At 47.8% G+C, this 25,712-nt stretch overlaps 1 protein-coding gene across 3 annotated transcripts in view; it reads left to right on the forward strand.

Moving 5' to 3' along the window:
* Positions 1-25,712, forward strand: part of CERCAM (cerebral endothelial cell adhesion molecule) — a 58,455-nt gene that overhangs the window by 12,152 nt on the left and 20,591 nt on the right. Inside the window, exons 1-6 of one of the 3 annotated variants that reach the window (XM_083721776.1) lie at positions 13,227-13,550; positions 18,903-19,013; positions 19,586-19,703; positions 21,494-21,628; positions 23,619-23,823; positions 24,807-24,926. In XM_083721776.1, the coding sequence (XP_083577902.1) occupies positions 13,300-13,550; positions 18,903-19,013; positions 19,586-19,703; positions 21,494-21,628; positions 23,619-23,823; positions 24,807-24,926 (940 nt within the window). In that variant the 5' untranslated portion in view covers positions 13,227-13,299. Of the gene's footprint in view, positions 1-13,226; positions 13,551-18,902; positions 19,014-19,585; positions 19,704-21,493; positions 21,629-23,618; positions 23,824-24,806; positions 24,927-25,712 lie in introns of those variants that run through there. The other 2 variants (XM_083721775.1, XM_083721777.1) reach the window with 2 other exon arrangements.

Genomic DNA, 25,712 nt, shown 5'->3' on the forward strand with positions numbered 1-25,712 from the left:
CTGGGGCGGGGGATGCTCGAGCTTCCCCTGACCCCAGCCCCCAGAACAGGCTGCTGTCCGCAAGCCTAGGGAGCCTGGCGGGAAGTCGCGCCAGTCTCCCCAGGCTTGCAGATATCTCTCCCCCGAGCTTGTGGGGCTGCTGATGGGGAGAAGCCCGCTTCTCCCCACCGCCAGCCTCCAAACCAGGTTGGGAAATAGTGGGATGGCGGCGCTCCGCCTCCCCGCTGTCCCCCGAGCTTGAGGGGCTGCCCGATATTTGCACGAAGCTCGGGGTGCTCTGTGCAGCGCGCCCCAGGCTTCGGGATGCAGGCTGCTGTCCGCAAGCCTTGGGAGCCTGACGGGAACTCCTGCGGAGCTCCCAAGGCTTGCGGAGAGCTTCCTGAAGCCTGGAGAGTGAGAGGGGTCGGTGCGCACCGACCCCTCTTGCTCTCCAGGCTTCAGCGAAAGCCTGCATTCACCCCATAGGACGCACACACATTTCCCCTTCATTTTTGGAGGAGAAAAAGTGTGTCCTATAGAGCGAAAAATATGGTAAAACTCACCTAAAAATAACCTGATTATGACATGGCGCCATTATCTTGCCATCTCCAAAAGAATATCCTTTGCCCAAGCCAGAGAGAAGGAACAGGTGGGTGCTCAGCCAAAACTGAACAGATCTTCCAGAAATCTGGAGCAAGTTACAATATTTTGATTACTGCGTTTTGCTCCTGCATTCTGATCTTAGGAATATTTGGACTGCAAGAAAGAACAGCTGAGGTGGGCACTGTTGTGTTAGGATAACCAAGTGAATCCTTAGCAAATTGGGGGAAGGGGGGTTCACTTGGTAAAGCTGTCCAAATGTCAAAATTAGTGACGGGAAAAGCTGCGGAAGGCAACAAGAGTGCTTCCTCCATACTTGGATTGCTTCCAGGCTCAGGAGTAATACTGTAGATGGGTCACTGAGATGTTGCAAAGTGGCCTCCCCTCCCTTTTATTTTAGTGTGTTTCTACCAAAAAGAATAAATCTGAATCTGAATTAAATTGGGGAGGGGCTGGCTTTTTGTTGCCAATGATGCAAAGAACAGCAACAAAAATGAAACAAAACTGCATTGTGGGAAGACTTGATCTCCCACACTAAAAGCACCCTAGATGCTTGCTAAAAAATTACCATTCTTCCTGCTCTCCTGGTTTCTCTGGGGCATCTTCAGAATGTCATCCTCAGTTTGTTCTCCTGTGCTTCTTCTGGTCTCTGTTTCCTGTCCTTTTCCAGTTGCTTTTATAGGTTTACAAAACTTTTTTGGGGGTGGAGAGAGAAGAGACTGGCACCCCAAATTCTGCAGCTGTAAAAATGGAGGCAGACATCCTTCTGCTGGCATTGCAAGTAAATCTGAATGTTTTGAGAATTAAAAATGTCTTATTCTGGATCTGGAACTGCAAAACAATGAACAAGAGAAAAATCTTGGTTCCCTAGCATGTTGAGATTTCCACCAGCAGGCATGCCTTGGACTAATTAAACAATATATGCCTTTTAAACTGTGTGTGTTTTGGGAGTGTTGTTTTTGTTTGTTACTATGGAATATAGGGGACGCGGGTGGCACTGTGGGTAAAACCTCAGTGCCTAGGACTTGCCGATCGCATGGTTGGTGGTTCGAATCCCCACTCTTAAGTGCAAGTAGATAAATAGGTACCGCTTTATAGCGGGAAGGTAAATGGCGTTTCCGTGTGCGGCGCTGGTGCTGGCTCGCCAGCTGCAGCTTCATCACGCTGGCCACGTGACCCGGAAGTGTCTTTGGATGGCGCCGGCTCCCGGCCTCTTGAGCGAGATGAGCGTGCAACCCTAGAGTTGGTCACGACTGGCCCGTACGGGCAGGGATACCTTTACCTTTACCTTATGGAATATAGTTTTGTGTTTTTATATTGTAAATGCCCTGTCATCCTTGGATGAAGAGTGGCATAGAAATAATAATAATAATAATAATAATAATAATAATAATAATAATAAAGGTGATGCTGATGGAAGATGCAAGATGCTTGGGCATGCTTTTGACCTTGATATGCTTTTGGGAGAATAAAATGCGTTGGTTGGTCTGACATTTCAGTTGAGAAGAAGCAAATAAGTGAAAGGGGCTAAGACTAGTGCCTTCTTCCACAATACTACTGCTTTGCTCCCAATGCCACACAAGGCATATGGGGCAAGATTTGTGAGCTCAGTCATCAAAATACAGTGGTACCTCGGGTTACGGATGCTTCAGGTTACAGACGCTTCAGGTTACAGACTCTGCTAACCCAGAAATAGTACCTCGGGTTAATAACTTTGCCTAAGGATGAGAACAGAAATCGTGCAGCGGCAGCGGGAGGCCCCATTAGCTAAAGTGGTACCTCAGGTTAAGAACAGTTTCAGGTTAAGAACAGACCTCTGGAATGAATTAAGTCCTTAATCTGAGGTACCACTGTATGTAAGTACTTTTGAGCGCCTTTTAGAGAGTGTCTTTCATGGCCTGCGCTACAAATAAACATGCAACACATGCCTGGCCTAAATTAGTTTTGTGAGTTGGGGAGGGGGATCCCCTCAAACCATAGAAATTAAAAAATTGTAGGACTTTGAAGATGTGTCTTCAGCCAGCCTGCCCAAGATGGATCTCTGTCTGTTCTCTCCCCTCTTCTTCCCAGCACACCTTGTGAAAGACCCTCTTTTCCTGTTACTTCCCACCCAGTTAGCCTGGCAACCTTCTGTCTGCCCAGGCCCAGGATTTCTCTTAGATGGGTCATCAACACCTTTTGTCATGTTAACCGTCTATCCCAGGTGAGGCCCGGGTCCTAGGCCAACCCCAACCTCTCGCACCACCAAAGGAACACAAGTGAACAACACAAGCACGCTGACACCAAACTACATACATTAAGCATAATAGAAACACCGCTACTCGACCCCCACCCACATCCATCTCCCCTCCTTCCACCCTCCTTTCTTTTTTTTCTTTTTTTTTCTTTTCTTTTTTCTTCTCCCCCTAATGCCTCAACAAATGAAATGGATTTGTAAAAATGTTACACGGGGGGGGGGGGGAAATACGAGGCATTACACTTACACTGTAAAACAAGAAAACCCTTAATAAAATATATTAAGACCTCAAAAAAAAAAATAAAAAGGAAAGGAAGCCTATATTTTTCCGCTGGCCTCCAATCTTCCCTTCAATACTTCAAATAATAAAAATCCTACTATTTATTAATTTCTAGGGTTTAGGAGGGGTCTCCCAACTCATTAACAATATGTTACTGTATAGTGATTAGTTCAATATGTGCCATTTTTGCAAGCCATTGGTCTTGGGGACTTTGAATACAGAACTTTTTCTTTCTTTGCTACTTGCCTTAATTAAAGGGGCACTCTCATGTCCCTTTAATCTGTTAAATTAGTACTACATTTCTTTTTTCTAAAAAATAAGATAAAAGAATGTTCTTATTATTTGCATTTTTGTGAGCAGTCTTGTGCCTCGTAGTGAAGGTGGAAATTAAATAATTTCAATTAATGAATGGATCCTAGTGGTCACTATGGCTCAGTCAGTAGAGTGTGATAACCTTAATCTCAGGGTTGCGAGTTCACGCCACACGTTGGGCAAAAGATTCCTGCATTGCAGGGGGTTGGAGTAGATGACCCTCGTGGTCCCTTCCAACGCTGCAATTCTATGATTCTATGAACAGGGACCAAAGCAGAACACACACAACACACTGCTGCTCATCAAGTGTAGAGTTAAGAGAGCAAGAGTAATAAAAAGAATTTTTTATTTAGGGGAATTGAATTTAATTCTAAATTATATTCCGGAAACATGGGAGATTACAAGGGGTCAAAAAAAAATATGGATGTACCATGCTATATTAGAAGCAAAAAAACTTGTCTTGATGAATTGGAAGAGCCGCAAAAAGATTCCATTGAGCACATGGATTGACAATATGGACAGATTAGCTACATACGAATGAACTGCATGTCGTCGCAAATTACGAATGGATAAATATGAAGAAATCTGGAAGGAATATTTAAGTGATAAGGCGGATAGTGGTGGGAAGTAGGGGGAGGAGAGAGAGGTGGGAAAATATTGTGAAAAAGGTGTAGTCATAGGTATTTCAGTGTATTCAAATCTGAATCGTCAAACTGTTATTAGTGTTGTTATGGTTTTATGTACCTTTTGTGGTTGTTGTTTGTATTGAAAAAATGATTAATTTTTTTTTTAAAAAAACTTGTAGAGTTAAGAGAGAGAATCAGATGCTTCCGATCCCCAATGCCAGAGGCAAGAGTCACAGATAGATATATAAAATCTTAATGGCACGTATTGCCTGATTGGATCCCTTTGGAACTGATGCTTCTTCATGCAACATGTGTCTTGCTGGACCTGGTACATTAGCACCATCTACTGGTCCCAGATAGATGCACACTGTTTCAAAATGCCTAGATAAAGAAGAGACAGATGAACTCTTACCAAATACTTAACTAACTGACCGATCACATCGGTTCTGCCCCCCCACAACAAAAATCCTGGCTACGCCCATTCTCTGTTGAGCTTCACATTGATAGAGTCCAGTCTTCTATTCTATTGAGATAATGTTGAATTGCAATTCCTCCCTGTTCTGTGTCACAGAATCATGAAATCATAGAATTGTAGATTTGGAAGAGACCCCAATGGTCATCTGGTCTAATCACCTGTGATGCAGGAATCTCAGCTAAAGCATCCACGAGGCCATCCAACCTCTGCTTAAAAACCTCCAATGAAAGAGAGTCCCAACAGGAAAGCAACAGGAAAACACACTGGGAAATGGCGTGATACGTCTTGCCTTGGTGCGACGCCATATAAATGCAAACAAATCAGAACAAATGCTCAAGTAAAAAGCAGACATCATCTAACTTGCCTCACAAACTTTGTGCAAACCAGTCAATCAGGATAAATGCTCGAAAAGTCCATTGCGTGGAAACAGCCTTTGGGGTGAAAATAAAACTCAAAGCAGGATGCAATGGTGGTCACTAGATGGCAGCACCCTACTGGGAGAAGCATTTGCTGAACCCAAACATCATTTGAGGGAGGTGAGGGGTGAATGGGAAGAGCAGACGGGAAGACTGTGGAACTAAGACACCCCCCACCCTCTGAACAACCACTTAAAACAGGCCACCAAACCCGTGTTTTGCACAGAAGCTGCTGTGGTTAGATAGTAATATGTCAGTTCAAAAGCCCATCACAATTTTCTGCCACTCACACACTGTTTTTCCAGGTCACACCCATACTGGGAAGAAACCTGGGAACTGTAGTTTGCTAAGGATGCTAGGGATTACTGCTCTGCAAGGGACACTACCTTTCCCAAGGTTCTTTGAGCGAAGCTCTGTGCTTTAAATGTGTGTTAAGTGTTCTTCTAATGCTGTGCTCCTGCAAAGGAGTGTTGTATTCAGGTCTTAACTGGACATGTAGCAGAATCAGGCGACAGGAGTTCGGAAGGGGTTTCCAAACTCAGGAAAGTGAGTGTGGTGGAGCAGGGAGCTTCAGCAATGACTCAGGTCAGATTGAGGGGGCTTCCAGACTTTTGCTGTTTTTAGGTGGGATGCAATCATGTGCCAGGAAATAAAGTTTGTGCATTTGTACTGGATTGGGTGGTCTTGTGCAAGGAACTGACATCTTCAAAAGATAGGAAAGGAAGGTAAGGAAAGTGATGGCAAAATGCACTGGAAGGTATGGGGTAACTCAGCACCATCTAAACACTCAGCAAACAAAACTGAATGAATGCTCAATTAAAAGCCAACGTTGTCTAGCCTCCATGCAAACAAATTGATTGCTGAATAAACAGGTCATCTGACCCACCTTGGAAGAATGACAGATGAAGGTGATAGACTATATGGGATTGGCAGAAATGACCGGCAGAATCCGAGACCAGGGGAGAGAGACAGCGGAAGAAGATTGGAAGAAATTTAAGGACTATCTTAAGAAACATTGCAAAATTAATGAATGTTAGAACGATGTTGGTTTAGAAATTAAGTGGTTTCTAGCTGTAATGATTTATAATTAAGAAAAGTTGAAAATCAACAGAAATTATGGGAGGGATTTGCTGAATTAAATAATTAGAAATTGGAATACAGAAAGGGGAGGTATGAGGAGGTCGGGAAAGTAAGGTATAAGAAAATAAGGGATTGAAATTATACTTGTTGTGGTATGTGTTTTGTTTGTATTTTTGTTATTTTTTATTTTTATATAACTTTTTGGAAACTTCAATAAATATCTTTTTAAAAAAAAAAAAAACAGGTCATCTGGAAGAGCCGGAAGAGCTCCTATAGAAACTGGATAAACCCATGTCATCCTGGTTCTCAGCCAGATTCTGATATGGGTGAGTGTTTCCATTAGCTTTCCCCAAGCACGTATGTCTGGCAGAAGGCCAGCCCACCCATGAGGCAAGGTGAAATGTCTGCCTCAGGCAGCAGGATCCACAGAGGCAGCAGAACTGCCCTCCAAGGAATGCCTCCTCTGCTGCTGCTGCTGCTGCCGCCACCACCACAGTGTCTGTAGCATGGGTTGGCAAAATAAGGTCCACGGGCCGCATCAGGCCCAATTGCCTTCTCTGTTACCTTACGAGAGATGGCGCCCCCGGGTTTCTCCGTCCTTCACCAGTCGCGGACTGTGGGCCGGGGGGGAGGGGTGGCGTTATTAATCCGGGAAGATTGTTCTTTCAGGGCTCTACCATTGCCATCGATCCCCGGCATTGAATGTGTTGGCCTAGTGTGGGGCTCCGAGGTGAGCTTGGCTGTCTGGCTGGTGTACCGGCCACCTAGCGCACCAGCAGCCACCCTGTCAGGCCTGCTGGAGGCGGTGGCCGGCTGGGCCTTGGAGTTCCCTAACCTATTGGTATTGGGGGACTTCAACATCCATGCTGATGCCACTCCCTCCTCACAGGCTCTGGACCTGGTGTCTTCCATGGCGACACTAGGGCTCTCCCAGTTTGTTTCGGGCCCCACACATCAAGCAGGCCACACGCTGGATTTGATCTTTGGCATCGGTATAGATGTGATCATGTTTCCTTCGATGAAGGTGCCATGGTCTGATCACTATGCTCTGAAAGCCAGGATTGACGTTCCACCCCCACCCTGCTTGGGTGGCGAGCCAATTTGGGCTCGCCCGCAGAGGCTGATGGACCCTGATAGATTCCGTCAAGCCTTGCGGGACCTTTCTCCCCCTGGCGACTCATTGACTGAGCTTGTTGAGGCCTGGAATACCCAGCTCCTAGCAGCCATCAATGAGATCGCACCTAAGCGCCCTCTGCGACCCCGCAGAAACCGGGCTCCCTGGTTTACCGAGGAGCTCCGGAAAATGAAGCGGGACCTCAGACGGCTAGAGCGAGTATGCCGGGGTGCCCGTGACGGAGCTTCAATAACATCTTATAGGGTTTTTATGAAAACCTACGGGATGGCAGTGAAGGCCGCTAAGAAGTCCTACTTCTCGGCCTCCATTGCATCCGCTAGCTCTCGCCCGGCGCAATTATTTAGTATAATTCGGTCTTTAACGTCCCTTGAAGGACAGCCAAATTTAAATAACAATTTGACACACAGCTGTGAGGCATTCGCGAGCTTTTTTGCGGAGAAGGTCTTGTTGCTCCGCCATGACCTCCCTGCCAATTTGGATACAATAAAGGAACTGGAGGCCCCTCGACTGTCCTCGGGTTCAGTATTAGACCACTTTGACTGGATATCCCCAGCCGATGTGGACAGACTCCTCCGAGCTGGAAAGCCCACCACCTGTCCTCTCGACCCGTGCCCGTCCTGGCTGATTAGAGCGTGTCCAGACGAGGTGCGGGCCCCCCTGGGGGATATCATCAATCTGTCCCTAGGCACCGGGACATTCCCAGGGGAACTGAAGGAGGCAGTGGTGCGCCCGCTCTTAAAGAAAACATCATTAGATCCCTTAGATCTATCCAATTACCGCCCGGTTTCGAATCTTCCATTCCTGGGTAAGGTGATTGAGAGAGCGGTTGCTGAACAGCTTGGTAGGTTTCTGGATGAAACATCAGCTCTGGATCCATTCCAGTCCGGCTTCCGCGCTGGTCATGGGACCGAGACGGCTCTGGTCGCCCTAACAGATGATCTCCGCAGGCAGCTGGATCGAGGCGGGTCGGGGCTGCTGATTCTTCTAGACCTGTCAGCAGCCTTCGACATGGTCGATCACGAACTCCTGGACCACCGCCTTGCCGACGTGGGGATCCAGGGCACAGTCCTTCAATGGCTGCGCTCGTTTCTCTCTGGTCGGGGACAGAGGGTGGCGCTTGGGGGGGAATTGTCATCCCGCCACTCCTTGGTGTGTGGTGTGCCCCAGGGTGCAATACTCTCCCCGATGCTTTTTAACATCTTTATGCGCCCCCTCGCCCAGCTTGTCCGGAGTTTGGGGCTGGGCTGCCATCAGTATGCTGATGACACCCAACTCTATCTGTTGATGGACGGCCACCCGGACTCAGCCCCAGACACACTGATCAGATGCTTGGAGGCTGTGGCTGGATGGTTTCGTGGGAGCCGGTTGAAGTTAAATCCTTCGAAGACAGAGGTCCTCTGGCTGGGACGGGACGACATGGGACTGAGGGGGCAACTCCCATCTCTTGCGGGGGTGCAATTAGTGCCAGCACCGTCCGTTAAGAGTTTGGGTGTAATCTTCGATACCTCCCTCTCCATGGAGGTGCAGATTGCAGCTATAACAAAGGCGGCATTTTTTCATCTCCGCCAAGCTAAGCAGTTGGCTCCTTACCTCTCTCGCCCTGACCTAGCCACTGTGATCCACGCGACGGTCACCTCCAGACTGGATTATTGTAACTCGCTCTACGTGGGGCTGCCCTTGAGACTGACCCAGAAACTCCAGCGGGTGCAGAATGCCGCAGCGAGACTCCTTACGGGGTCTTAGTTTAGATATCACATTCATCCAGTGCTATACAAGCTGCACTGGCTCCCGGTGGAGTACAGGATCAGGTTTAAGGTGCTGGTTTTAACCTTCAAAGCCCTATACGGCCTAGGGCCCTCGTACCTACGGGACCGCCTCTCCTGGTATGCCCCACAGAGGAACTTACGGTCTTCAAATAAAAACACCTTGAAGGTCCCAAGCCACAGAGAGGTTAGGCTGGCCTCAACTAGAGCCAGGGCTTTTTCGGCTGCGGCTCCAACCTGGTGGAACGCTCTGTCACAAGAGACAAGGGCCCTGCAGGACTTGACATCTTTCCGCAGGGCCTGCAAGACAGAGCTGTTCCACCTGGCCTTTGGTCAGGGCGCAGCCTGACTCTCTCCTTTGGCAATCTTTACAAGACTTTAGTTTATGGTTGCCATTAATTTTGATTTTAATTCATTTTTATAATGTTTTATAATGTTGTACTGTTTTAGTGTTGTTAGTCGCCCTGAGCCTGGCTTCGGCTGGGGAGGGCGGGATATAAATAAAATTTATTATTATTATTATTATTAGATCCAGCCCATGGACGGTCTGGGAATCCAGGCAGCCAGCATAGCATGTGTGTGTGATGGTTTTGGCGACTCAGCCAGGCTTGGGGGTCAAAAGTGAGGCAGACGGCTGCTCGAGACCAGCCCATTCTCCATCCGTCGTGCGCGCAGCAATATTTTCTTCTGGGGTGGGTGGTGGGGAAGAGGGAAAAAGAGCCACCATGGAGCTGCCGGTGACTAACCTCAGGAAAAGCAGTTGCGGAGGCAGGGGCTTGGAGGCGTCTCAGGAGTGACGCCCCGTCAGTGTTTGTGGTGGTGGTGCTCCCTGCCAAAGGAAGTGGGGAGCACCTGGGCGGCTGCACTCTGAAGCAGTTCTGTGCTCTGCTGGGGAGGCCGCTTGTTAGCTACATGGTGCAAGCTATGGAAGGGTAAATAGCCACCGCCACCTTGTCTTCCCTCACGCGGGGAAAAGAACGTTTTTGCTTGAGCAGCGCTGGCCTGACTTAGCTTGGTCAACGGCTTTTCCCTTCACCCACGCATGCGCACACGCTCTCCAGGGCTGACAGGAATGGCACATTTACCTCAGCCCCCCACCCCGCCTTATGAGAGAAATAATAACTGTCAACGCGTAAAACACAAAGGAAGCAGCGTGGGTGTATGAAGGAACCCCCTCCCCCAATCATATTTGAGTAATGTTGGGGTTGGTCCCAATAAGGGTTTTTGCCAAAAATGCGGGTCATAATCATGGCGCATATAGTCCGGCCCCTCACAAGGTCTGAGGTACAGTGGACCAACTACCTGCTGAAAAAGTTTGCTGACCCCTGGTGGTGTACTCTTTGGAGGCTGGATCTGCCCCCCCCCCCCAGCAGCCACCTCCAATGCAGTTTCTACAGTGAACTTTCAGCGAAAAGGAGGTGCTGCTGGTCTCGTACCTCTAGGGAAGAAATGGTGGGAGCAGGTTCCCTTCCAGAGTCTGCTGGGATTTGCACCCTCCCAGTGTGATTCAATGTGGGTCCCTTCCTCCCCACCCCCACCCCAAGATGGCCTTTGATTTCCACATTGATCGTCAGTTAAGGTTGATTTGATCCCCACTTCTTTGTTCCTGATGTTATCCATGTTGATCTTCACTCACTCCTTCTTCCCTGGCTGGAGGGGGTGGGGTGGCATCACCATTTTGTGGTTTGCCTCTGGTGCCATGATGTCTTGAGCAGGCCCTTGCGTAGCTAGGCACTTTGACGGTGGCTGTTATGTACTGAGTTGAATAGGATCCAAAATGCAGCAGTCTGATTGGTCCTAGAACAATAGGACCCAAAATGCAGCAGTCTGATTGGTCCTAGAACAATAGGACCCAAAATGCAGCAGTCTGATTGGTCCTAGAACAATAGGACCCAAAATGCAGGAGTCTGATTGGTCCTAGAACAATAGGATCCATAATGCAGCAGTCTGATTGGTCCGCAGGAGCCACCCAATCCAGCTCCAGGTGGGTGAATCCGCAACCTGATTGGCCTACAGGAGACTCCCAGAATTAGCCAATCACGTGGGGCCCATTGTGTAAATAATGTATATAAAGCAGACATTTTGGGGGAACTTCCATTCCTCCTCACCACTATGAGCTGAATAAAGAGCATGAAATCCACTCTCGACTCTGAGTATATTTCAGTGGCAATGAAGGTTGGATTCTGCTTAGCTCTGCAGCTTGACTCTGAATATATTTCAGTGGCTGTGATGCAGGGCCAGCCCAATTCATTTTGGGTCCTGAGGCGAACAACAAAATGGCACCCCACCCCCTAGGCAGGGAAGAAGGGGTGAGTGGAGATCAACATTGGGAACAAGGGAGGGAGGACGCCATCAGCACATTCTATTTGCCAAGAGGCTGCTGAGGGGCCGTTGCTGCTGTCATGGCGGCAGCAGTGGCAGGTGACACATTCCTTAGGCAGGCATATCCAAAGTCCGTTTTGGGGGCCTAATTCGGCCCTCTGGTCCATTTAATCCGGCCCCTGTGGCAGTTTATCTCCTGGGGTAAAATCCTAAAAAAAAAAGCTCGGGAATGTAAGAAAGTGAAAAACATCTGGGAAATGATATCTAATGGGATGAAAAAGATGTTGAAATATACATTTATTTAAAAAAAACAACCAGAAGCATTTTTACTTGGCATTGTAGGAGAGGATATTAACAGACAGGATTGTAAATTGTTTTTATATGCAACAACAGCAGCAAGAATACTACTGGCACAAAAATGGAAGCAAGAAGAATTACCGATGAAAGAAGAGTGGCAAATGAAATTAATGGACTATGCAGAGTTAGATAAATTAACAGGAAGGGTTTGAAACCTTTGGGACCAGAGATTCTTAGAAGACTGGAGTAAATATACAAACTATTTGAAAAGCAGTTGTGACAAACAGATTACGCTAGTAGGACTGCAAGACGTTCTGTAAGGAGGACTATGTGAAATATTGCAAGGAAGACTATGAAGAGAATTATTAGTTAGGGAAAATTAAAAGTAACAGAGAAATTAAGAAATGCAGAATAAGTGATAAAGAATGGAAAATCTTCGGAGGTTGTTGACGGAAGTCCAAAGTATTATATAAGATAAGAAAGTATGTTAAATGACTGTTGGAAATCATATGTCTAAAAAAATTAATAAAAATGTATAACCAAAAAAAAAAAAAACGTAATAAAAGCTCAACAAGTTCAATCCTAAAAAAAAGCTCAGCAACTCTGGTCGGCCCTCACACATGTTCACTTCATCAAATCTGGCCCTCTTTGAAAAAAGTTTGGGCACCCCTGCCTTAGAGGCTGGAGGTGCTGCCCCTGTGGATCCTGCTGCCTGAGGCAGTCACCTCAATTTGCCTCATGGGTGGGTCTCCCTTGCTGTGATGCTTCTTTCTGGCTCTGGACTGGGGATGATGGTGTGTGTGTTAAACGGCCTTGGCCCAGTATACCTGAAGGAGTGTCTCCACCCCCATCGTTCAGCCCGGACACTGAGGTCCAGCGCCAAGGGCCTTCTGGCGGTTCCCTCACTGCGAGAAGCCAAGTTACAGGGAACCAGGCAGAGGGCCTTCTCGGTGGTGGCGCCCGCCCTGTGGAACGCCCTCCCACCAGATGTCAAAGAGAAGAACAACTACAGTGGTACCTCGGGTTACACGCTTCAGGTTACAGACGCTTCAGGTTACAGACTCTGCTAACCCAGAAATAGTGCCTCAGGTTAAGAACTTTGCTTCAGGATGAGAACAGAAATCAGTGGCATGGCAGCAGCGGGAGGCCCCATTAGCTAAAGTGGTACCTCAGGTTAAGAACAGTTTCAGGTTAAGAACGGACCTCCGGAACGAATTAAGTATGTAACCAGAGGTACCACTGTACCTGACATTCAGAAGACATCAGGGAAGCTTTTAATGTGTGACATTTTAGTGTATTTGTCTTTGTTGAAAGCCGCCCAGAGTGGCTGGGGAAACCCAGCCAGATGGGCGGGGTACAAATAAATAATAATAATAATAATAATAATAATAATAATAATGTGTGTGCGTGCGCCAATGGCCCATCTAGTGCAGCATCCTCTTCTCACAGGGGCCAACCAGTTGCCCCATGGAAACACCGCAAGCAGGACTGGAGCGCAAGAGCCCTCTCCCAACTCGTGTTTTCCTGCAACCGGTATTCCAAAGCATTCAGGCCCTGGACTGGCGGGGGAATCTCCCTGCCTGAAATTCTGGAGAGCCGCACACAACATTGAGCTCTATGATTCAACTTAAGGCGATTTACTAAAATGTTGGATTTCTCGGCCCCGCCCCCTCCCGTGTCCTGGGCCCGCCCCCTTGGCCCTCTCCTCGCCTCTCCCCTCCCAAACGTCGGTCTTCGCCCCCACCCTGCGCGCCCATAAGTTTTGCAGCCTCCGAGACATGGTTTCTCCCGCGGCCGCGTCTCTTCTCCCTTGCGCCCTGCTTCTCCTTCTGCGCTCCGGTTTGGGGGTCTCTACCCCGCCCAGTGAGGAGGGGGAAGATGTTGAGAGGACGGGGAGCCCTGCCGGGCCGCGGGAGGAGTTTCCAACCGTGGTGTTCGCTATTCTGGCTCGCAACTCCCAGCACTCTCTGCCCCATTACCTGGGGGCGCTGGAGCGCATGGATTACCCCAAAGAGCGCATCTCCATCTGGTAAGGGGCGCAGCAACTTTAAGTTGCCCTGACGCTGACTGCCTTTGGGGTGCGGGGGGGGTGCGGCGGCGGCGGCAAGCGGGGACAGGATGGAGTTTTAGGGGTTCCCCCTTCCCAGCCCAATTTGGGATTGATTCGAGACGCCCTAGAAAAGTGTTTATGAACGTGAGGGTTAGTTGTGGGGGGAACCTAGTTAATTTCGGGGTGGTGGTAGGTATCCCCAGTTGTAGCGTGAGTGCAAGTTTTGTGGGTGCTTGAGCCTGTCTTGTAGGGACTTGAACCTTGGGCAGGCCGTGCAAAGCTGTGCCTCAGGACCTCAGCGTGGGGGAGGATGCATAGCTGTCAACTTTTCCCTTTTCTTGCGAGGAATCCTATTTGGAATAAGGGAATTTCCCTTTAAAAAAGGGAAACGTTGGCAGCTATGGGTGTCTAGGGAGGAGCAGGTCCTCAGAGGCTCTGCTGCCCTGCAGGGCATGGTTTTGGAGTATATAGGTAAGCGTGATTTGGGGCGAGCCCTGATTACTTCTGGTGTCTAGTGTGGGGGCACAGGAGCATGTACATTTCTGGAAGTCTTCTTTGGGGTGCCTGAACAAGGAGTGCTGAGTTTTGCATGGTATCTGGACTGTCTCCTAGAGTGTTAGTTTGTTGTTGCTGCTACTTGTGTTGAGTAGTGTTGTTTTTGCAGAGCCAGCTGCCCATTTTCAGGGCTGACCTGGCCATGATCTTTCCAGACCCAATGGGATCTAATTGAGTTGTTGTTGTGTTGATCAGAGGTGAGGAGCATGTAGCATAGCTGTCAACTTTCCCCTTTTCTTGCGAGGAATCCTATTCAGAATAAGGGAATTTCCCTTAAAAAAAGGGAAACGTTGACAGCTATGACATGCAGCCCTCCAGTTGTTGAGGCCTCCAACATCTGAAAGGCAACACAGATGTTCCTCCTATGATGCAGATCAGTGGGGAGAGCTGGTGCCCTCTTAGAAGACCTCATTTTATAGAGGTGGGCACTGATGAGGTCAGGAAATTATTGCCGAATGCACCCCCCAACACATTTTCTCTTTAATGTACCTCCTCCCTCTTTGAGGAGGGAAACCTCCCGTTGGAAGGAACAAAAGTTCTAGAAGTTTTCTGTGTACATATAAGCCCTCTCTAAGGATACACAGGGGTGGTTGTAATCAAAAGTGTTTGTAATGCTTTGGGCTATGTTGACATGCTAGGACAGGGACAGGGTTCCTGTAGCCTTCCAGATGCTGCTGAACTCCAGCTCCCATAAGCCCTTGCTACTGTGGACAGGGATGGTGGGAGTTGTAGGCCAGCAACACCCAGGTGACCACAGTTTCCTCATCCCCAGGCTAGAATGGCAAGTTTTTTAGTTGCACTGGAGCTTCGGGAGAAAGAGCGGCAGGAACCACACCAACATTTTAGGGTGGAGGCTTCTGTGGCAGGAATAAGAAACCTGTGGTCCTGTGGGCGCTGCTGGACTCCAGTTCCCATGAGTTCCTGCCAGCATGGCCAGTGGGCGGAGCTATGATGGGAGTTTGCATCCAGCGTAATACTTGCAAGGCTACACATTTGGGAAGCCTGGGGATCCTAAGAGGGGTAGCAGATCCTGAGCAGTGGCTGCTTCCCTTCACCTCTACCTCAGGGGTGGGGTAAACAGATAAACAAATGGAACAAAATGTAGTATGACCACTGTTCCATAAAGGCTGAAATGAATTACAGAGGATCGTTAAGACACATAGCATGGAAGATTTGGAAGTCTCTCCAAATATGTCTCTGTGTCTGTGGTGGTCTTTAGTCTTTATAACTTTAAAAAGTACGTTTCTAGTCTCTAGTCCTTATGGAGGCTACAGAAAGCTGTTTCAGCAGTGCATGCTGGCACTTGGTTGAACATGAAAACTTGCCTTTGACCAGCAAGTGTGACTTTTCTTACTGTTTCTGTCTCTTCTCGTGGTGTTCCTGCCTATTCTGGTCTAATTTTTCCTTGGTTGCCCACAGTTGTCATGTCAGTTTTTTCTGCCAGCCGGGTAGTCCATATCCATGCAGACCATGAGTCAAGTGACAGGCAGGTCTCCTGTTTTCCAACTCCAATCTATTCCTTGTGGCCCTCTGGCTTTTGTAGGACTCCAGCTCTTCCCTTCAACTCCAAAAGCCTGCATGGCCAAGCGCCAGGGATGATGGCAACTGTAGTCCAACAACATCTGGAAGGTCACATGTCCCCCACCCCACCCCTGTTGAATGGCATCCAGAGAGCCCTCCATGTTGCCTGCCTTTTTATTTCCCACCCCCTACTGCCCCATTTCCCTAACCTTGCTGGGACTGCTCTGCTCCAGCCTCCCACCCCATGTTTCAGTACTCTGCAGAGACAACAGAATTCCCTCCCTTTCTGTTCCAAAGCTTCTCCGCCTCAGGCGTGTTTTATAGCCTATTCTACGATCTTGTAGGAAACCTTACCCTGGTAGTATAAATCTTCTTTTTTAAGAGCTCATGAGCTGTTTTCCATCTGCTGTCTCTGTTAAACTGATGCACAAGGCTCTTAATGATGTCTTAGTCCAGTTCGGGAGAGACGGCATCCTAGACCTGCAATTTAATCTGCTATATATTAGCATCTGTTCTTTCTTTTAAACCAAGTTAATTTTCCTCGAGTTTCGTTCTTGGGCCAGTGGCTCTTGGCTTGTTCAACACTGCTGGAGGGAGTCCGTGTGGCAGGGCAGAGAGAACTCCCTTTCTGGGATTCCTGTAGCACATGCAGATGGAAGTCTGTTTTTTTTCAGATCCATGAAGTGTAATCCTAAATTTGCAAATGTACTGTATTTTTCGCTTCATAAGGCGCACCTAGTTTTTAGAGGGGGAAGTCAAGAAAAAAAATATTACACCCCCCCAGCCCCAAAGAGCAAAGAAGCCAAGACAGCGAGCAGGATCCATCCCGCTAGCTGTCTTGGCTTCTACCATAGCCGCACGCAGCCTCTCCCGGCCGGATCCTGCTCGCTGTCTTGGCTACTTTAGCCGCGCGCAGCCTTTCTGGCTGGGAGAGGCTGTGCACGGCTATGGCAATTCCCCCACCTCCCGCAAAAGCCCACAGGAGCCGTACACCCTTTAAGGAGCGCACAGCTCCTGCGGGCTTTTCTCCTGGGGAAACGCCCGCAAGAGCCACGCGGAGCTTGTGTGTGTGGCTCTTGCGGGCTTTTCCTGCCTTCCTTCCCCCTGCATTCGCTCCATAAGACACACACACATTTCCCCTTACTTTTTAGAGGGGAAAAGTGTGTCTTATGGAGCAAAAAATACAGTATATACCAGCATGGTTGGCAGGAGAGAAGAGAGAGGATTGAGGCTGCAGGGGAACAATATGGCAAGGACTCTGTACCACAAAAGCGTCTGTCTTAATAAATTTGTGCCACAAGACTCTGGTGATTTTTCTCCTTTGTCTTTTTGCTGCGGTGAACTGACAACACTCCCCTTCTGGAAACCGATCTAGGGAAGCAGACTCATGGGTCCTTCTTTGGATAGCACACACCTTCCTTTGTTTTGGGGACATTTCACTACCTAGAGATACATTGGGGTTTGTTTCGAGATTGGAAAAAGTTTCCCAAATTGTCTGCATACCAGTGGCGTAGCGTGGGTTGCCAGGACCCGGGGCAAGGCAAGTAATTTGTGCCCCCTAACCCATGGATTTGCGCCCCCTAACCCTAACCCCCAGATGTTGTGCCCGGTGCGGCTGGCCCCCCCTGCACCCCCCACGCTACGCCACTGCTGCATACATTTCTTTCTGAGTTAGGAACGGAAGCAGTCTTGCCATGTACCACTGGGTCTGCTGTGGCTGCACTGGGGGCTTCTGAGCCCTGTTCAGAGTGCTGCTTTTTATTCATCAGGAAATAAGGATTTGTTTTTAATTATGTAGCATGAGGCTTTATATGCAATGTTTAATTTTTTTTGGTAAATGAATTCCATTAATCCATTCACAATGTCATGCTCTTCCAGAGGTTTCCGTAAGATTATTTGGGGCAGTTTTTCTAATGAGAGGATATTATCACAGATGCTTGTTTTTGCAGTTCTCAAAAGTGTGAATTTGTGTCTGCAGGGATAACATGCCTTTCCTTCACAGGAAAAATGTTATAAAATAAACATACAGAGTTGAGGAAAAAAACCTTAATCCCATTGTTCCTTTGCAAATTTATATACAGTACACAGAACCAGTAATTTTTGATATAACTGTAAAATTTATTATTCCACAAATGAAATCTTCATCTGGTTGTAAATATTAAGATTATAGCAGCAAGAATGCGTCTTTCTGTAAAAATAATGATTTAAATCAAGTCTTACTGACTAGTGATTTAAATCGTGATTTAAATCGTGTTTTAAACCAATTTGATTTAAATCAAATCCACCCTGCTTCATCATGTCATTGGGTGACCCACTTGGGGCTTGCAGACTAATTCACCCTGGCTTCGATTCCTGCTTTAGGATGTGCCCAATATAAGCCCCACTTATAAGGAGCAATATGGAGCACATTTAAGGCATGGGCAATGGTCAGGGATGATAGGCGTTATAGACCAGTGGAAAGCCACAGATCCCCTAATCTCTGCTTTGGAAGGTCTGTTAAAAAGTGCCCATGCCAGCTAGTGCAAGTTTTGGCGAAGAATACATGCCACTAGCTATAAATATGCTCAGAGATGATGTGCTGGCATAGCCATGCTCTAGTCAGGAGCCCTTTGGGAAATTAACATGTAATTTTCAAGAACTGACTGAGTTGCAATAGCATCTAAATTGCAGATTTCCTAGCCAGCACTGAGAGGACCTTGCAGTAGATGAGAGGGTTTGTCAGCTTTCAAGTCCAGGTTGCCTTTATTCTAACTCAAAAATTTTTAAAAAAGGGTAAACCCACACTGATCTGGCAGGTTTTCCGTTTTTTGTTCCCAAATGTTCAAGTGGAGAATGGAATGGAGTGTGCTGGAAGAGGGCATGGCTGGCTGGTCCCCCTGAATAGGAGCCTTCCACATTGCAGGTCCCATTTGCATCATGCCTGCCATCCCAGGGTATCAAATATAACAGGCTATACACACACCAATAATGTGTATAATTAAATTGGCTTATGTGGCATTAAGCTGTTGCACTCCAGCTAGCTACAGTTCTAGTAGGTTTTTCTGCTGACATAAAGTGCCGATGTTTTGTGCATGGCAAATAGCAGCTGGACAAACCAATTGGAAGACTACAGGCAGCCTTGGATTTCTAGTTGCAAACCACCACCACCGGTCCCCTTTGAGATCCCTCTTTGCTTTTTCTGCCAGCTTTTGGGTAAAATTGGCTAACGGTGAATTGAGGAGGAACAGATCCCTCACTTGCAATTTGGATTCTCAGGTGCGCCACTGACCACAATGTGGACAACACAACAGAAATACTGCATGAGTGGCTGACTGCGGTGGAAGGCCACTACCGGCACATTGAGTGGAGATCCGTAGATGAGCCCAGGTAAGTTTGGAATACTCGTGCCGACCTACTTGAATTTCATAAATAATTGAGAAGCATGCATAGGTCAGGAATTAAAGAAGATCACAGTGGATTTGGATACCCAGAAACAATTGCAGTACTTCTTAGAAGGTTGATGTGGTACAGCTGTAACTTTGTGGAAAAGTCAATAGGAAGATCTGCGTTCAGAGGCAATGCGCGTTGCTGTCGGAACAACTGTTGGTAGAATGCCTTCAGACCCTCCTAAGGAACATAAATGGAGCCTTGAAGCCAGATCAGGCCTAGGGGGACTGTGCACCATGCTGCAACATTTTGTTGCCATTCCCCCATGCTCTTACGCTATGATCCCTTTTTAGGGTAGAGAACCTGAGTTGGTTTACTCACGGGGATCTTCCCATCTACAGAATTCTCTAATTCCCTCCAGTGAACCATTAAATGTGCTCCTGTTTTCTTGGAACTACAGTATGGAAGGGCTGTGCTAACCTGAAGGCTTGCATAAAATAGGCGCTTCAGCGCAAAGGAAAGGGGAGAGGAACAGGCCTTGCACTCTCTGCTTACCATCTTGCCTCTTGCAGCTCTTATCCTGACGAACATGGGCCCAAACACTGGAGCGACGCACGCTTTGAGCACGTAATGAGGCTCAAACAGGAAGCTCTGAGCTTTGCCCGATCTGAGCGGGCCGATTACATTTTGGTAAGTCAGTCTGATCATCTGGAGGTGGGAAAATGTCCAACGCGTGTCTCCTCCGTTCTGTCTACGCCAGAAGACACTTTTGGGTGGACCTGATTCTCAACTACCTCAGCCTTCTTCAACATGGTGCTCTACAAATGCTGCTGCCACAATTTATTTATTTACTTATCATGCTTATTTGTTGCTTGTTATCCGGAAGGTCTCCAAGAGACTTACAGTAGAGAAAGACATATGTATGCACATACATAATACCCTGAGGGAGGGAGGGAGGGCAAGATCATATAATATGTTAATATTTCACATAATGTACAACTTTGTAAAATGGAAGCAACATGCCAGCTGCATAAATGGTAGTGAACAACTTTAGCAATGTTCATACAATCTCTCTCTTTCTTTATTAAGGTTCAGAGACCCGACAAATCGTTACAAAGCAATACACAATTCATACAGCCTACCTCCAGGTTAAACAAGCATTTTGTTCAGAATATAGGGATCATTGGTTCTTGCAACCACCAATAAAAACTTTGCCACTGCTAATGTTGTAGCATTTGTCCGGTCTTCCAATAGGAACCTGACATGGTGAGCCTCTGATTTTCCTGGGAAAGGTACCAGCAAGGGTAGTACAGTGGTGCCTCGCAAGACGAAATTAATTCGTTCCGCAAGTCTTTTCGTCTTGCGAGTTTTTCGTCTTGCGAAGCACGGTTTCCCATAGGAATGCATTAAAAATCAATTAATGCGTTCCTATGGAAACCGCCTTCAGACCAGGTCCGGGGACAGTCTGTCCCCCGACCTCTTCTGAAGGCTGGTGGGGGGCGAAAGTCTCTGCTCCCCCCCCCGCCTGCCTTCCCGGGAGAGCGGAGAAACGCAGCGTTTCTCCGCTCTCCCGGAAGGCAGGCAGGGGGGAGCAAAGACTTTTGCCCCCCGCCCGCCTTCAGAAGAGGTCCAGGACCTCTTCTGAAGGCCGGTGGGGGGCGAAAGTCTTTGCTCCCCCCCCCCGCCGCCTGCCTTCAAAAGCCATCCGGGATAGCGGGAAGCGCTTCCCTGCTATCCCGGACTGCTTTTAAAATGCTGGCGGTGGGGAGCAAAGCCTTTCGGCCCCCGCCGGCCTTCCTGGACCTCTTCTGAAGGCCGGAGGGGGGGGGGAAAGGCTTTGCTCCCCACCGCTAGCATTTAAAAGAGGTCCTCGGAGATTTCCCTATGGGCTTTCTTCTTGCGAAGCAAGCCCATAGGGAAATTCGTTTTGCGAAGCACCTCCAAAACGGAAAACCCTTTCGTCTAGCGGGTTTTTCGTCTTGCGAGGCCTTCGTCTTGCGGGGCACCACTGTATCAGTTTAGCCTGGCTTGATATTCATACAATTAAAGCAATACTCCTAGCCACTAATTAGCAGATAAATGAAACCTGACCTTTGGTCATAGTGGCTACTGGAGCTGATGAGAGATGGAGTCCAGGTTGTGGGGTGTGTGTGGGGGGGCTCCTGTGTCACCTTATTTCCTTCCCCCTCAAACCAAGAGCATCCCACACCCTGCTTTCTTCCTCGTCACCTGCCCACAGACAACTTCCTTCCTTAGTTTTCTTCAAATGTACATCTTGCCTCATACCTTCCAACCTTGACTGCTTGGTGCTCCTCTGCTAGGGGCATTTTTAATCCACTGGAGCACTTGGTGAGATTTTTCTATCCATGCCGGCTATTTTGCAGTTCAGTTGTGCCTGCCAGGCTCCCTCAGGGGTGGGTTTAGTTTTCAGACATGGTTTCAGTCAAGATAAAAGTGTGCACTTTTAATTCTGTCCCCAGTTCACAGACACAGACAGCATCTTGACAAATGACCAGACTCTGAAGTTCCTCATTGCACAAAACAAATCTGTTGTTGCTCCCATGCTGGACTCTCAGACCTATTACTCCAACTTCTGGTGTGGAATTACTCCTCAGGTAAGCCCGTTTGGTGGAGGTGCTTGAGCAGATTTGCAGAATTTATTTATTGCATGAGCAGGAAATCTGTGGCCCTCCAGGTAATGTAGGGTAGTGGCCAGGGGTGATGGGAGTCATTGCTCAACATCTGGAGACCCACAGGTGCACTACAAAGAGACAACAGAGTCAATTCAACAAGTGAAAATGCATGCACCATCAGAGCAATATAAAAGCAAATATATATCATAAATACAGCCAGGCTTCGACTGAAGTCACCCACTATTTGTTCTTTCTGGGAACAACTGAAGATATTTATTTCTACAAACATTTTTGTTTCAAAGCCTGTTTAAGTTGTTCTTATTTTTGCAACGTTTTAAAACTATGCTAAAAAAAATTATGTGAATCACCTTGATGCAAATGCAGAAGGTGATTTATAAATGAATAAAAGAGTGAATTTAAAAAGCAGGTTTAGAAAAACCACCAGCTACGCGAGCTAAGGTGGATTGAAAAAGCAACATGTTGTATCTAACTAAGTTATACTTGGAGTAGACCTACTGAAGTTAAGGGACCTAAGGAAGGTCCATTAACTTCAGCTAGTCTACTGTGAATAGGACTTAGTTGGACATAACCCTATGTGTGTATGGGCTGCTTGAAAGAAAACTGGGATGGGGCCAAACCTGCCTCCTGGGGAAGGGAGTTTCATAGGTGAGGAGCCACCACCCAAAAGACTCTGCCTCCTATTCCCACCTGCTTGATTGGCAGGTCTGCAAGAAGGGGGTCTCTATAGCAGGCTCGTATGGGTGCAAGTGGTCCATGGAATAACTTGGCCCCGGAGTATTTAGGTCTTCAAAGGTAAAAACCAACACTTTGCATTGTGTGCAGTTGATGTAAACCTAGTGTGCTCTAAGCATTGAGCTCCCTCCAGCATACGGACCCCTGCGTTCTGCGCCAGCTGAAGCTTCTGGACCACTGGATCATGGCAGTACATCCTTAGTGTTCCTTCCACACTTGCCCCTCTCCACTTACCTTTCCCAAAAGGCACAACCCTGCTTGAAATTCCTTCAGGCCTGTTGGGTGACTGTTGAGGGTCATAGACACACAGTAGGCAGAGCCAGAACGAATGAGAGGTGGAGGTAGGTCATTATAGTTTTGCCCCAAGCGTTGCATTCAGTGCTAGTCCTACTCAGAGTAGGTCCACTAAAGGCAATGTACATTTTATTTGTTTGTTTATTTATTAAATTTGTATACCACCCTATAACCATAGAGCTCGGAGCGGTTCACAACATAAAATCACAATATAAAAAAAACCAGAATACATAATAAAAACAAAGACAACCCAATAATCCACAACACATTTAAAATGACATCAGATGTCAATTTAGCCAAAGGCCTGGTATAAGAGGAACGTTTTTGCCTGGAGCCTAAAGGTGTATTAGGAATGCGCCAGGTGAACTTCCCTGGGGAGAGCATTCTACAGACGGGGAGCCACTGCAGAGAAGGCCCTGTTCTCATGTTGCCACCCTCTACACCCCTTGTGGAGGAGGCACATGAAGAAGGGCCTTAGAGGGTGATCTCAGGGTCCGGGTAGGTTCAAATGGAAGGTGACATTCCTTGAGGTATTGCGGTCCTGAGCCGTTTAAGGCTTTATAGGTCAACACCAGCACTTTGCATTGGGCCCAGAAACCAATTGGCACCCCTTGAATATCATCGGTTATAATAGCAGAGTCAATATCACAGTGGCACATTAATTTTCATGGGTCTGCTCTGAGTAGGATTTGGTTGGATACAACTCTAAGGAGGATAAACAGGCAATGCTGCCCTGCACCCCCGACCCCCGGGCTAATTTTAAGTAAGATGCAGGTGGTGGGTTTGGCGGCTGTGATTGGTAGACAAGCCTGCATTGCTGCAGGACCTTTCGTGTTTAGAGTTATGGTTTCCTAATTGGGTGGCAGACAGTTCTTGGCACGGCACTGGGCTATTTTGGATTATGAGACTCTCTCGCACGTTCCAGGGTTACTACCGTAGGACAGCAGACTACTTCCCCACCAAGAACAGGCAGCGGATTGGGTGCTTTGCTGTCTCCATGGTCTACGCCGCCTTCTTGATTGATCTGCGGAAGGACGACACTGCTGACCTGGCCTTTCACCCGCCCCATCCCAGCTATACCTGGCCATTTGATGACATCATTGTTTTTGCATACTCCTGCCAAACTGCAGGTGAGAGTGAGGAAGGAAAAGGGGGAGGCAGACCATCATGGCCAGCAATTGTATAGAGTTTCCACATGTCCAGAAAGTGCTTGATAATACAGTGGACCCTCGAGTTATGTACCGCTCTGGATACGTAACTTTCGGGTTGTGAACGCAGCAAACCCGGAAATGTATACAGTGGTACCTCTGGTGAACGGGATCCATTCCGGAGCCCCATTCGCAACATGAACAGAACGCAACCCGCGTCTGTGCGGGTCGTGATTCACTGCTTCTGCGCATGCACGTGACGTCATTTTGAGCATCTGCACATGTGTGAGCGGCGAAACTTGGAAGTAACCCTTTCCGGTACTTCCAGGTCGCCACGGGAAGCAACCTGAAAAGACGTAACGTGAACCGAACGTGACAAGAGGTATGACTGTCCTTCTGGGTTTAGACGCATGCGCAGAAGCGCTCTGTGCACCGCGCACGTGCGTGGAAGTGGCGCCTCCAATTACGGACTTTTCAGGTTATGTGTGGACCCCTGGAACGAATTTAATTCGTATCCAGAGGGTCCACTGTAATAAGAGCCCTACTTTTCAGACCAGACGCCCTTCTAGTCCAGAGGTACCTGTGGCCATCAGGTGCCTCTGGGAAGCCCCTCAAACAGCATGAAAGCATCAGCCCTTTTCTGTTCCCCCCTCCCTGCAGCTCGTGTTTAGCATTATACTGCTACTGGACATGGAGGCTCCATTTCACCCTGATTTTTTTCTAATGTTTGATTCAAACTGGGGCAAGCAAAAAAGGGAGATGGACAGCCCATGCTCTGTCTACCAAGGTGTGCAGAAGAGCACGGCGGTCTGGTGTGGCATTGGGCGGAGCAGAAGTATTCCACCGTCAAGGAGCCTGTGCTGGTGATGTGGCAATTGTTTGGACTTTATCTTAAATGCTCGTTTACAGAACCATAGAATTGTCAAGCAGCATACTTTTAAGTTATTATTCTGTTTCCTGTGCAGGAGCCCAGATGTACTTATGTAACCAGCAGCGGTTTGGATATATCAATGTCCCTGTGAAATCTCACCAGACGCTGGAGGATGAAAGCATCAACTTTGTGCACCTGATCCTGGAGGCAATGGGTGAGTTAATACTGCCCTAACCCACCAAAGAATCTTTCTTGGGGGTTATTGTAGGGTATTTTTCTTCCTGGCTGCGGGACCTTGATAGGCCTACACTTGATGGCATGTACCCAGTGCTTGCTCTACTCAGAGCAAACCCATTGCAATTAATGTCCATGACCAAAGGAGTTTCTAGACCCTCACTATTTTCAGGTGGGATTCAGTCACGTGCTGGCAAATTCAGGCTGCATAATCAAATTCCATTGGGAGGGCTTGTGCTGCAAACCTGCTTCCCCAAAAGATCAGACTTTTTGTTGGTAAGGAAAGTGAGGGGTCGCATTTGCTTTGGTGTAACAGCGTCTAACCTCCCTGCAAACAAATGGGGATGAATGCTCAGTAAGCAGTTTGTCTGGAAGCACCATAAGTTGCGCCCATTAATTTTAGTAGGTCTGCTCTGAGTAGAATTTAGTTGGATATGGCCCCCTATCTTTCTCTGGTTTACCTGAGCAAGATAGGTTTGAGCATATTATGCCAATTCTGGTCCAATTCAAAGTGCTGGTATAAAGCCTTAAATAGCTCAGAACCACAATACACCAAAGACCACTTATCTCCATATGACCCTACCTGGACCCTGAGATCATCATCTGAAACCCTTCATCATGTTCTTCCTCCATGAGCGGTCCAGAGGGGGCAACACGAGAATGGGACTTTTCTGCAGTGGCTCCCCGTTTCTGAAATGCTCTCCCCAAGGAGGCTCACTTGGTGCCTTCATTTACACCGTTAGGCACCAGGTAAAAACCTTCCACT

This window comes from Podarcis gaigeae, assembly GCF_964106915.1.
Source record: "Podarcis gaigeae genome assembly, chromosome: Z".
Lineage (NCBI taxonomy): Eukaryota > Metazoa > Chordata > Lepidosauria > Squamata > Lacertidae > Podarcis > Podarcis gaigeae.